Source organism: Mobula birostris, chromosome 7 (genome assembly GCF_030028105.1).
Source record: "Mobula birostris isolate sMobBir1 chromosome 7, sMobBir1.hap1, whole genome shotgun sequence".
Taxonomy (NCBI): Eukaryota; Metazoa; Chordata; class Chondrichthyes; order Myliobatiformes; family Myliobatidae; genus Mobula; species Mobula birostris.
This window is the reverse complement of record NC_092376.1, coordinates 86,931,206-86,945,219: the sequence shown is the minus strand read 5'-3', so window position 1 is coordinate 86,945,219 and position 14,014 is coordinate 86,931,206. Positions and strand designations below refer to the sequence as shown.

At 39.6% G+C, this 14,014-nt stretch overlaps 1 protein-coding gene across 1 annotated transcript in view; it reads right to left on the bottom strand.

The window, feature by feature from the left end:
- Positions 1-10,280: 10,280 nt before the first annotated feature.
- Positions 10,281-14,014, bottom strand: part of arglu1b (arginine and glutamate rich 1b) — a 59,520-nt gene continuing 55,786 nt past the window's right edge. Inside the window, exon 4 of the mRNA XM_072263511.1 lies at positions 10,281-11,156. Coding sequence (XP_072119612.1) covers positions 10,989-11,156 — 168 coding nt within the window. The 3' untranslated portion in view covers positions 10,281-10,988. The remainder of the gene's footprint in view (positions 11,157-14,014) is intronic.

Sequence of the window (14,014 nt, the reverse complement as noted above, 5' to 3'; positions counted from 1 at the left end):
AATTTACTATTTTGATTAAAAACACATTTCAACCCAACCTGCTGATTGCAATTGTTGCATATCATCCTTCCTCACACCTCTCTTGGTCCAAACCTCTGCCCCCATTTTGAGAGATGGAAACAGGTAAGACCGGCTAACAGGGCTCTGTTGAAGCTGTAGAGGCCAATCCCCTGTACAGTGGATACAATGGATTACAGAAACATTGATGACCTCCAACCATACAATCAACTCTGGATGATGGAGATGTGAGGATAACAATGGTTTATGTTCCACTGGGAGCTAAGGGCCCAAGAAGAATAAGATCATTCCTCACAGTCTCAGTAAACATTGCATCTACTTGTATACCATGTGCCCCATCTTCTGTGCTATCACTCCCATTCTCCATCCCCGTCAAATCAATTTAAACTATCCCCAACAGCTCTAGCAATGCTGCCTGCAAGAATATTCGTTCCCCTTGAGTTCAGGTGTAACCTGTCCTTTTTGTATAGGTCATACCTTCTCCAGAGGAGATCCCAATGAAATCTGAAACCTTTTCCCCAGTACCAATACCAATATGTACCATGACTTGGGACTGGTCACCCTCCCACTTTAAAATGCTGTGGACCCGATCTGAGATATCCCTGACCCTGGCACCTGGGAGGCAATAAACCATCCAGGAGTCTTTTTCACATCCTTTGAATCTCCTGTCTACTCCTCTAACTGTGGAATCCCCTATGACTACTACGCTCCTCTACTCCCTCTTTCCCTTCTGAGCCACAGAACCAGACTAGGTTCCAGACACCTAGTTGCTGCAGCTTTCCCCTCTCAACAGCATCAAAAAGTCATCTGCTTATTATTGAGGGGAATAGTCACAGGGATAGTCTGCGCGGTCAGCCTATTCCTTTACCTTCTCTTGACACTCAGCCTCCTGCCTCATGCAACTTAGGGATGACTACCTCCCTGCAGCTCCTATTACCTCCTCATTCTCCCAAATGAGCTGAAGGTCATCCTGTTCCCTAACACTGCAGGAGCTGCAGCTAGATGAAACTTGTACAGATGTAGTTATCAGTGAGACTGGTGGTCTCCTAGAGTTACCACATCTCACATGAACATAGCACTAACCCCAGACCCATTCTCACTGCACTAGCTATGCATTAATAAGCAAAGATGGAACTTTGCCAGAAACTTACCTGGAGCCTTTGCCTCTCTGAAACTTCTTGATCCAAAGGCTAAAATTACACACTCTAACACTGGTCACGCCCACAATGGCTGCTCTGCGTAGACCTAACTTCTTATTGGCCTTTGCCAAGTGTGTAATAGATTATTATAATTGAGGTATGCCAAACGTTCCAAAAGCCCTCGAGCTCTTTTTAACTCTTGCCATCAAGCAACTGTTTGCGACGATTGAAGCCTGCCGAAAAAAGAAACACGTGGTGCAATCCTAAAGAGGCCTAGATGGTGCTCTCAATAATTATTGGTAAAAATGGTTGCAAACATTTTGATCTTGTTTATTGATTGATATTTTTGAGGTTCCTCCACCAGATAGTTATTTGAATTTCCATCATAATTAAAATTTAATGTAGCAGAACTCATAGCTTCATTCATTGTGGGATAATTTTGCTCTCTGCAGCAACAAACACAAAATGCTGGAGAAAATCAGCAGGTCAGGCAGGTTTCAGATGAGCCCCTTCATCTTGACTGGAAGGGAAAGAGGCAGAAGCCAGAAGAGTGCGAGCTGGCAGGTGATAGATGAGGCCAGGTGGGAGGGGAGGGGGAATAAGGTGAGAAGCTGGGAGGTGATAGAAAAGATTAAGGGCTAAGAAGAAATCTGATAGGAGAGTGGAGTGGACTATGGGAGAATGGAAAGGAGGAAGGACACCAGAGGGAGGTGATGGGCAGGTGAAGGACACCAGAGGGAGGTGAGGAGGACAAGTGGTAAGAGGAGAGCCAGAATTAGGAACTGAGAAGGGGTAGGGAAATAAATTATTAGAAGTTGGAGGAATTTATGTTCATGCAGCCAGGTTGGAGGTTACCCAGATGGAGTATGAGGTGTTGCTCTTCCAACCTGAATGGCCTTATCGTGGCAGTAGAGGAAGCCATGGACCAATACGCTTATGCTCTGCAAAATGGTGATTAGACCATAAACTTCACAAATGTTACTTTGTTTAAACATCGAGTCAATTTGTGCAGTTAACAGTGATTCTTACCATTAAAAGCAGGTTTTCAGTGCACATGATTTTATTTCCCTGAATGATGTTTCTGGCTAAATGATGTTAGATTTTAGAAGGCAGAATGTAATTTAATTTTAATTTGCTAATTATGATCCTCATTCAACATTAAATAACTACTTTTTAATTTATTCATATTTTGTCAGTTATTTGCCGAGTAATTTGACATGCCAAGATACATTAGCCAGTCATTTATTTTTGTCCAAATGACAATGCTTGAAAGTACATTTGATGTGTGACACCAATGAAAAGTGCATTGTGAAGGATATGATAGATCCATAACTTTTAATTATATAGGTATGTATTGATCAGCAATCCGTTTCCTTTGGACAAGCTCCATTCCCACAGCAACAGTTTGATCCTGGTGTCTAAGGATTTTTATCAGTACTGAGATTGAGATAGTCCAATGGCAAAATATGTTTGCAACTGAACATTATAAATAGCTAATGTTGAGAGAAAAACTTTGTGACTACTTTTAAACATGAATGCCTTCTGCAATACAGAAATAATATATTGATTCATTTGCAGTATAATTACTTATGATACAATCAACCACACAAAAGCTTACAATGTGTAAATTAATTTTAATTAGCACAAGCCAATAATGCATTAACTAACAGAAAAGCTGACAAGCTTTATTTTAGCAAAAAGCTATTTCTTATGATTTTGAATTATAGAAAGCATAGCAAAGGGACAATTTGAATATGTAAATTAGACTAATTAACTTCATCATACCCTAATATCTTTGAACCAGCACAAAGAACCTTACCCACAGAAATGACAATTGAGCCCTATTCTCTTCTAATAAAGAAAGTAATTTTTAATTAACTGTAACTGTTTTATGAAATTGGAGTAATTTGCATAATTTGTGTTATCTTAGTAACAATGATAGTAAATTTCTTACTTCTGGGAATGATGGCTCTTTAGAGAAATGAAAAGCAATGATGCCTAGAAATTTATCTCCATCCAGTACCACTGGTCTCATTACATTGTAGCGATAGTGCAACATATTCTGTCTCCAAAATATACTCCAATTTTCTAGGTAAGTTTTTCCATTATTATACAGAATTAAGGACCATGAATGTTAGGTATGCAGGCCTGCATTTGACACTTATCTGGAGAGGTAGGGAGAAGAATCATATTCATGATCTGAACCTTGACATTACATGTCAGGTTATCTCACCAGCTCTATCAGCTAAATCACAAAGGTGACGAAGTCGCCTTTTCTCACTTCCTTCTGCTGACCTCATCATTAACATCAGAATGGACCACAGAAAGGACTGAGACCAATTCTTTTATTCCAATATAATTCATTATCCCATGACTGATTTCTCTCATCTGTTTACCATCTTCTTAAGAACATAAGACTGTAAGGAATGGGAACACATTGTAATGTAACCATCTCTCATTCTTCTAAACTCAGAAATCTGGGAACTATAGAAATTCCTTGTGGAATCTGTGAAATATTCTTTCAGTCTTACTTAGGCCCCCTCTCACCTGTTTTTCCACATTTTTGTTTCTCCTTCCTGCTCTGTTCAAGAATTTGTAAGTTTCATCACTTTTGCTGCTAGACCTCTTTACATGGTCCATCTCAAGAGTTTACTGACAGAATTAGAGGACATAGGATTGGGGTAATATACCAGTCTGGATTGAGGGTTAGTTCACATTAGTCCAGCACTGTAAAGATTGTTGATTGTATCCTAACTGCTTACTATCAACATCAATGATTTGGATGCGGGTATCAGGTGCAATCGATTCACGTGCTGATGATGTCTGCCACTCTAGGTTTATAATAGGATGCAGAGACTTCAAGAGATTGAAACAAATGGAACATAATGTGAGAAATATAAAACTAAATAATTCTTAAACAGTAAAAGGTAAAAAAAAAGAAATTGTGTTTTGTGATTTCTGTGTTCTTATAAATGAATAACTGAAAACCACAGTCTGTGTGGATTGGTGAAAACATATGGCTAGGCATAGCTCAAATACCATCTATAAATTTGTTGACGATACAACCATTGTTGGTAGAATCTCAGGTGGTGATGAGATGGTGCACAGGAGGTAAGATGAAGGAACATACACCAATCCTCAGAGTGATCAGAAAGTGGAGAGAGTGAGCAGCTTCAAGTTTCTGAGTGTCGATCTCTGAGGATCTAACCTAGTCCCAACATACTGATGCAGTCATAAAGAAGGCAAGACAGTGGCTATACTTCATTAGGAGTTTGAAGAAATTCGGCATGTCAACAAATACACTCAAAAACTTCTATAGATGTACCGTGGAGAGCATTCTGCCAGGCTGCATCACTGTCTGGTATGGAGGGGCTACTGCACAGGACCAAAAGAAGCTGCAGAAGGTTGTAAATCTAGTCTGCTCCATTTTGGACACCAGCCTACAATGTACCCAGGACGTCTTTAGGGAGCAGTCTCAGAAAGGCAGCATCCATTATTAAGAACCTCCAGCACGCTGAGCATGCCCTTTTCTCACTGTTACCATCAAGCAGGAGGTACAGAAGCCTGAAGGCACATACTCAGCGATTCAGGAACAGCTTCTTCCCTTCTGCCACCCGATTCCTAAATGGACATTGAAGCTTTGGACACTACCTCATTTTCTAAATATACAGTATTTCTCTATTTGCACATTTAAAAAAATCTATTTAATATACATAATTGATTTACTTGTTTATTTATCATGTTTTATTTTTTCTCGCTGCTAGATTATGTATTGCATTGAACTGCTGCTGGTAAGTATCCATTCATATCACATGCTGGTGATAACAAACCCGATTCTGATTCTGAATAACTAGAAGTTACCATGCTGGTACAGCAAGTAGTTCGGAAGGCAAATAGAATGTGGGACTTTTTACAAGAGGATTTGAGTACAAGATTAAAGGCATCTTATTACAATTATACAATGCTCAACCAGATTGATTCACGTGAGGAGAGATTAGACTGACTACGACCAATGTTCTGTTCTGAAGAATGACAATCTCATTGAAAACATAACCAAATGCATACTTATGGAGCTTGACTATAGATGCAGGAATAATGACTTCTCCAGCTGGGGTTCCTTGAACTGAGACTGCCATTTCAAAATAAGAAGGCTGAGATATTTAGAATACCTTCATCAAAAGGATACCAAATTTTTGTAACTTTCTCCATGAGGCTGAGAGATCTTAGTTGTTGAATGCATAAAATGGGTAGATTTGTGATCCATTCCCTTCATCAAGAATGCTGGAAAATGCCACCAAGGTAAAGTACAAGTAAGGATCTTATTTGAAAGGGAGACAAGGGGTGTGGGTGTGTGTGTGTGTGTGTGTATATGGATGGATGGATGGGGGGGGGGCAAATAACAGACTCGTACTTCTACTTATGTTCTGAATCTTCCTCACCCTCTCGGACTTCACTATCTACATTTATTTCACAGAATAAGTTAAAGAATTTTTCTAAATGTTATTTGAACGAGCCTCTTGTTGGATTTGGAGTAGGCGAGAGGAGGGAAGCTGGAAGCCAGAAGCCAGGAGCAGATGGGCAGTGATTTGGCCACCACTGCTGGCCCACCAACTGGAGAGTGTCATGGTTAAGGGTCGAAATACTCTGTTAAGGTTGGGAACCACCTGATGATATCTGCTCCTGGCTGAAGGCTATGGTTACCTTATTAGGTATCTGGAGAATGCACCCTAACAGGTGTATGTAATAAGTAACAAGCAATAGATTGTTTCCAGGCATATATGCATCATCTGCAGGGGTGACAGAATAAATTTCACTAACTATGACAGGTGCACTAAATATCTAATTTGGCTTAGCAGTCAGGTTTTCGATTAAATTCCTTCCTATGGAGCACAATAATGTTATGCAAAAGTGAAGTGTTATTACCGTAACTGTCTGCTTGAAGCAAAGTAGCATCCCAATTGATTTCATGTGTTTACTGAAAGTACCTTCAAAATAATTAAAGAAATACAAGCACTGAAAACAATTATTTCATATAAATCACAAGGGAACACTTGGGTCATGTAATTGTACCCATTAAATGAAAATGCAGGGCAATTAGCAGGCTGGCATTAAACATGCCAGTAACAAAGACCTAAAATAGTAACAGAAAATGTCCTAATTTTCATTTAGTTTTTAGAGATATAGTGTGGAACAGGGGATTCCGGCTCAATAAGCCACACCACCCAGAAACCCACCCACTTAATCACAAGAATATTCACAATGGCCACTGAACCTACCAACTGGTATGTAGGAGGAAAGCAGAGCACTCGGGGAAAAAAAAACATGAGCTTCACGGGAAGGACATATGAACTTCTTACAGACAGCATTGAAACTGAACTCCAACATCCCTAGTAGTCATAGTGTCATGCTAACCACTATACTACAGTGGTGCCCCAGTTGTGTAGCTAGTGGGTATGAGGTAACTTCTATTTGGATTGTACATCATAAATTCCAAGTGAATTACTAAATACAAATACATTTGCCAAGAAGGTTGAAAACTTTGGGGGATAAATCAGTGACAACATTAATGAAAATTTGGTCTAAGGATGAAAAATATCTTGGCAAACCATTTCTCTTCAGGTTGAAGGAAAGCAGATAGTGAAGGTCCTCAGGATTAGTGTTTAATGAATTGGGTACTCTTGGTGCCATTTTCAAAATGTGCAGATCACACAGACTTGGAAATATAGAGAACAGTAAGGATGGTAGTGTTAAGACTGGTGGTTATGAAGGAGTATATGGCAGATGGAATTTATAGCACAGAATACAATTTGATAGGAAAAGAGGCAAATCTAAAGGGAGTACAGGAAGAGAAATGCGAATGCATCTGTAAATAAATCTTTGAAGGAAGCAGGACAGGATCAAAAAATGCATAATGGACAGAGTCACGAAAGGCAACAGTAAGGAATTAATGAAAAAGCAATGGCTTGACTGCAGCTGGAATATCATGCCAATTCGAGAAACTGTTTTTGAGAAGGCATAATGCCTTTTAATTGGAATGAAGAAAAGATTTCCTTGCAGGAACAAAGGATTTGTGTTACAGAAGCTGTTCTTGTCAAATTGACAGATGTGGCACATTCAAATTAATGATGAGCTGAGACAGCAAAAACTTCTCAACGGATTTAATTGATTAAAAAAACAAGAAAGACATAGAACAGTACAGCACAGTACAGGCCCTTCAGCCCACAATGTTGTGCTGACCCTCAAACCCTGCCTCCCATATAAGCCCCCACCTTAGATTCCTCCATATACCTGTCTAGTAGTCTCTTAAACTTCACTAGTGTATCTGCCTCCACCACTGACTCAGGCAGTGCATTCCACGCACCAACCACTCTCTGAATAAAAAACCTTCCTCTAATACCCCCCCTGAACTTCCCACCCCTTACCTTAAAGCCATGTCCTCTTGTATTGAGCAGTGGTGCCCTGAGGAAGAGGCGCTGGCTATCCACTCTATCCATTCCTCTTATTATCTTGTACACCTGTATCATGTCTCCTCTCCTCCTCCTCCTCTCCAAAGAGTAAAGCCCTAGCTCCCTTAATCTCTGATCATAATGCAAGCTTTCTAAACCAGCCAGCATCCTGGTAAATCTCCTCTGTACCCTTTCCAATGCTTCCACATCCTTCCTATAGTGAGGTGACCAGAACTGGACACAGTACTCCAAGTGTGGCCTAACCAGTGTTTTATAGAGCTGAATCATTACATCGCGACTCTTAAACTCTATCCCTCGGCTTATGAAAGCTAACACCCCATAAGCTTTCTTAACTACCCTATCCACCTGTGAGGCAACTTTCAGGGATCTGTGGACATGTACCCCGAGATCCCTCTGCCCCTCCACACTACCAAGTATCCTGCCATTTACTTTGTACTCTGCCTTGGAGTTTGTCCTTCCAAAGTGTACAACCTCACAATTCTCCGGGTTGAACTCCATCTGCCACTTCTCAGCCCACTTCTGCATCCTATCAATGTCTCTCTACAATCTTAGACGATCCTCTACACTATCTACAACACCACCAACTTTTGTGTCGTCTGCAAACTTGCCAACCCACCCTTCTACCCCCACATCCAGGTCGTTAATAAAAATCACAAAAAGTAGAGGTCCCAGAACAGATCCTTGTCGGACATCACTAGTCACAATCCTCCAATCTGAATGTACTCCCTCCGCCACCACCCTCTGCCTTCTGCAGGCAAGCCAATTCTGAATCCACCTGGCCAAACTTCACTGGATCCCATGCCTTCTAACTTTCTGAATAAGCCTACCGTGTGGAACCTTGTCTAAAATCCATATAGATCACATCCACTGCACTACCCTCATCTATATGCCTGGTCACCTCCTCAAAGAACTCTATCAGGCTTGTTAGACACAATCTGCCCTTCACAAAGCTATGCTGACTGTCCCTGATCAGTCCATGATTCTCTAAATGCCTATAGATCCTAAGACGTGTTGCTGAACAGCATGGTGTTTATAAATTCAGTTGTAGGTTTTCTACAGGGACCAGTATCAATGTTTTAATAGCAGGGCTTTGGTCAGAGGTAGAAGAGGAAAAGGAACAGTGTGTGTAAACTTGAGATTAAAGCTTGGGACTCAATGTGATATTTAAACTCATCATAAACAATGCATAATAAGCACAGATCAGGCACCAATTTGTGATTTAAACTGATGTGCAGTAGCAGTATAAATATCAAATGTAATATATTATGGATTCTGGTTAATTGGGGCAGCCATTTATTTGGGCCAACTCTTAAAGAACAAAAACTAGATCAAGAAAATAGGCAGGATTCCCTTCATTTACTTGGGTCACTATGTCACTTAATTGGGACAGGAGACCATTGCCAAACAGTTTGTCTAGCGGTAGTTGCATGTGTTTGTGTTCAAAAAGCAGTGATTTTTGTCACTGATAGTTGGCGAGAAATTAGTCATAAGACAAATCTGATGAAGGGCCTTGGCCTGAAACGTTCACTGTTTACTCTTTTCCATAGATGCTGCCTGGCCTGCTGAGTTCCTCCAACATTTTGTGTGTGTGGCTTGGATTTTCCACATCTGCAGACTTTCTTATTCAGATCAATTTTGCTCACCACAGTTTCAAGCATTCAGGTTTGGAGATGCCAGAAACAGCCAGGAGTAAAAATGAAGATTTGGAGTATGCAATTGTGGAAAACAATTCAACAAAATTGTCCGATGCAGGTGGAGACAGAGTCATGATGGTGCTAAGTTGCAACTCCTTCGTTCTCATCTAGGAAAACAGCTTAATTTCTACCTTTGGTGTCTCTCCTTTTCCCTTTCAGGATGGATGGGGTTCTGTTGAAGACCCTGACCTGGAGTTACACGCAGAGTTCAGTTATTTGCAGTTGTGGGACCTGCTCCCAGGCCCTCACAGCTGGGCGCTTTTCAATATCCCAAGGACAATGCCTAGAAGACGGGCACACCTTTGGGGTTCTGTGGTTTGCGGTCCTGTACATTCTAAGCCAGTGCTGCCAACTGAAGCGTCGGAGAGAACAGAACATTGGGACAGAGTATCAACTGTCGGAAGGCTGTGTACCAGTGAGTTGTGCCTTCTCTCTCATTGGTGGGTGAGAGATTGTTGCTAACTCTTGGGTCACAAAACTTGGGGAGAAAAGTGGTGTGTCCATCAATAATTTTAGGAACTAATACACAGTTTTATCGTACTGTAGAGGTATTGGTGTTCTAATTTGTTCTGTATTTCATTTAAATACAATAACTGTTACTCAGTTAAACAGCAATTAGTATTTTTAAAAAATACTTTTTAACTACTTCCATGAGAGTGGCCAATTGGGGCAGCCATGTAATTGGGCCAAAATGTACTGGTTCCAATGTATCCTAATTAACCAGAATCCACTGTACCATCACTTACTGTATGGCTTATATGGAGTGCAGACATTTGATGTTTCCATATGCCTTTTTTCCCCTGGTCATAATGTCTACTTGCAACATGCCTATGAAATATTTTGATTATGGGAAAACATCCATTCGAAACTTGTTCGGCTATTTTCATAAATAAAGTTATATGACAATTTGCAATTGCACTGCTTGGCAAAGTGCTTTAGAGTAATGTATAGCAGCTCTATCATGCGTTTAAGACCTTATTTTATTTGTGAAGTTTGTACATTTACAACATGGGAAAAAAAGCAGGCTAACTCGTGCTAAATAATGAAAAGCAAATCAGAACATTAAGAGGTGCATGTACTGTGGATCCAGAACAATAATTCCTTTCACCCCCAGAGATACAGTTAATTACCTTACCTGTGAATGACGGGAGCCATTCCACTGACAACAGCATTATATTTGTTAACACACCACAGAGACTCCTAAGTTCATCAGGGTTGGTTGGGCAGTCAATTCTGATTGCAGATCCAAAATGTTTTTAAAATGTTATGTTTTCCAATTTGTTTCATTTACAATTGATATTACTACATCATCCCAATACTACTTAACATTTACATCAAATTGGGTTTGCTAAGTTAACTACAGCGGAACCCATTTTTAGAACATCTCTGAGTCTTTTGAACTCCCTAAATCTTTTGAAGTCCCAAATCTGCTGAAGCCAATTTGTTGTGGAACCTGATGAGGATGATCTCTGCATCAGCAAATCAGAGATGGTCTATACAGGGTTCCATTGCATTTGTAGATGTATGAATTTCAGTTTTAAAATCACATTTCTCATTCTGTTAAGAAATGTTGTAGAGCACAGCCCACATCTGATCATTCGAACTTTATCTTTCCCAAAAACACTTCAACATGAAGCTACAAGGTTTAAAAAAAGAACACAAACACAAAGTTATCCAACAGAGCTTTTCAGTGAGAAGGACAGCTTTGGCCTGGACTTCCCCTTGCCCAGGATCAGTTTTTGTTCTTCCTTTTGTTGACGCTGTCTTTCTTGCTCAAGCTTCATCCTTTCTTCATGGATTTTTCTTTGCTCTTCAACAATTTTCAATTGCTCCTCAGCCTGTAAATCACACAAATATTTTAAAATTTTGTATCAGTTGTTCCCATACAAAAAATGGTAGCATTATGCAATTAGCTCAACACAATTGCTTTTTCTCTAGAAATACTTCAGCTTCCACAATCAATCAAATAGTAAATTTGTTTTAGTCTATTCATATTCTCTTTAATAAAATTATTCTGAAGGTTAACATCTAGCAATAGTTCAGATAAACATTACTGATACCTTGCTATCCCCAACTTGCATTGTCACCATTAACAGCTGTGACCATAAATCTAAATTGCTGAATGATTTCTCCCCCTAAATCTCTTTCCACCTTTTTATGTTCAAGGTTCACAAAAATGTGGTTGCTTGGTAAGAGTTAAGAGGTTATGAAAAGGTGAGAGAATGGGTGAAAAATAATCAGTCATAATTGAATGATAAAGCAGGTTCAATAGACCAAATGGCCCAATTTAGCTCCAATAACTTATGATCCATCTTTTCTAATCTTGCGCCTTTTTTGTCTGATTTCACTTCTTTGAGGTACCTTGGGGGTATGTTATGCAAAAGCACCACACAAATTTATAATAATTATTATTGGGGACACCTTGTTTATACTGAAACAACTGATTTTTTTTTGGATAAATTATTATGCAATAATATAAAAAAGCACTTATTTTCTGCAATATAAACTTTTCCAAAAGGAGGGTGCCTATCTTGGCCATATACAGAAAACAGTTACACTTTAACACTGACTTCAGTTATTTAATTTATGGATGTCACACACCCTGGCAAATTTTTCACACAATACGCTTTTCAAATGGCTTGCTGCATCATTGGTAGCAGCTGCAAGCAATAAAATAAAGACAATCAATTAAGGTACTTGGATTTCCTTCATAATTATATTTGCAATTTGGGGCAATTCTGTTAAATGTAGATCTGAATTCTCAAGTACTGTAATGAGTATTTTACTTGACGTAATAGAATTAGCTACGGCTGTCCCTTGAACTTTACCCTGCAAATAAAGGTTGTAATAGAATTCTGCTGATTGCAGCAACTCTTTGATGCTTCAAAAAATATAAAATTTTAACCAGCTTAGTGAGCAAGGCATAATCAATGCACTGATTACCAATTTTAAGAACTAGTACTAGAAAAGGATATGGTTTAAAATAAAATAACAAGAGAGCTAAGTGTTCCATTTAAAATTGTGTAACTGAGATCTGCTCCATTGGTCAGTGACCAGAACATACGAAAAACATTCTCCAGCCATTTTTACTGAATAAAGGAACTGTGTACATTGAGGGAAATGTGGAAGCTTTAGAGTCATAGAGTACCATAGCACACAGAACCACACCCTCTGTCTTATCTAGTCCATACTGACCTAATCTTCTGGCTAGTCCCATCGACCTGTACTCAGACCATATCTCTCCAAATGCCTCCCATCAATGTACCTATCAAACTTCTCTTGAATGTTATAATTGAACCCACAGCTACTAAGTCCATTGTCAGTTTGTTTCACACTTGCACCACTCGTAAGTCAAGAAGTTTCCCTATTCTCCTTAAATATTTTACTTTCACCATTAACTTAAGATCTCTAGTTTTAGATACACCCAACACAAAGGTAAAAGCCTGCATACATTCACCCCATCTATACCCTTCATAATTTTGTATATCTCTGTATGACTTTCCGTCATTCTCCTACACTACTAACTTATCTCAGGTCCTCAAGGCCTAACAAAATCCTTGTAATGTTTTTCTATATTCTTTCAGACTTACGGATATTTTTTCCTGTAGGTAGGTCATCAGAACTGCACACAGTACCCCAAATTTAGCCTAACCAATCTCTGAATAACTTCAACATAATATCACAACTCCTGTACTCAATGCCATGGACTTATAAAAACCAATGTCCAGAAATACTCCGTACAACCCATCGAGGAATTATGGATCTGTATTCACAGTTTCCTTTGTTAGAGAGTCATAGAGCATTATGGCATTGAAACAGACCCCATGTTCATCTAGTCCATACAGAACTTTTATTTTGCATAGTCCCATCAACCTGCATCTAGACCAAAGCCCGCCATAAACCACCCCATTCATGCACTTCTCAAATGTTGAAATCAAATCCGCATTCACCAAGTCCACTGGCAGCTCGTTCCACTCTCACCACCCTAATTGAATACATTCCCCCCTCATGTTCCCCTAAAACACTTCACCTTTCACCCAGGACCTCGAGTTCTAGTCTTACCCAACCTCAGTGAAAAAAAGCCCGCTTGCATTTACCCTATCCATACCCCTCATTTTGTATACCATAATTTTATATAAAACAAGGTGAGCTAAATGTCAAATGATATGAAAATTCTGCTACCCTTTCAAGATATATCATGTGTTGACTTGGAAAACGTTATTGATGCACAAAACCTTGAGCAAAAATTGAGAAATTGAGCAGCAGGCTGGTTCAAACATTCAGATGTCAGAAAACTTCAGTGAAGCGCTTCCATTCAGATTCATCTCAACAGCTCTTGATCAGGTTATCTTTTACTGTCAATCCTAAATTTATTTTATATTACAGCTTCAATGTTGGTGTAATGTCACATAGGCTGTGACATTTTTGAGTTGATGAGAATGATAGTTCAGGAGGGACAGAATTTGTTAGGTGTGTCCAGAAAGGATTCCTGAGACAATGCGTGTTCAGGCCTAAAGGAGAGAAGACAGGAGGGAGTAATCCAGAGATTACTAAAGGAGAGGCCATACTGGATCCAGTACTAGGCAATGAACTGTATCAGAGGTGGGTCTCTCAACAGGTAATTCCAATGTTCAAGAAAGGCTCTAAAAATAAGCAGGGGAATTATAGGCTGGTGAGTCTGATATCAGTCATGGGG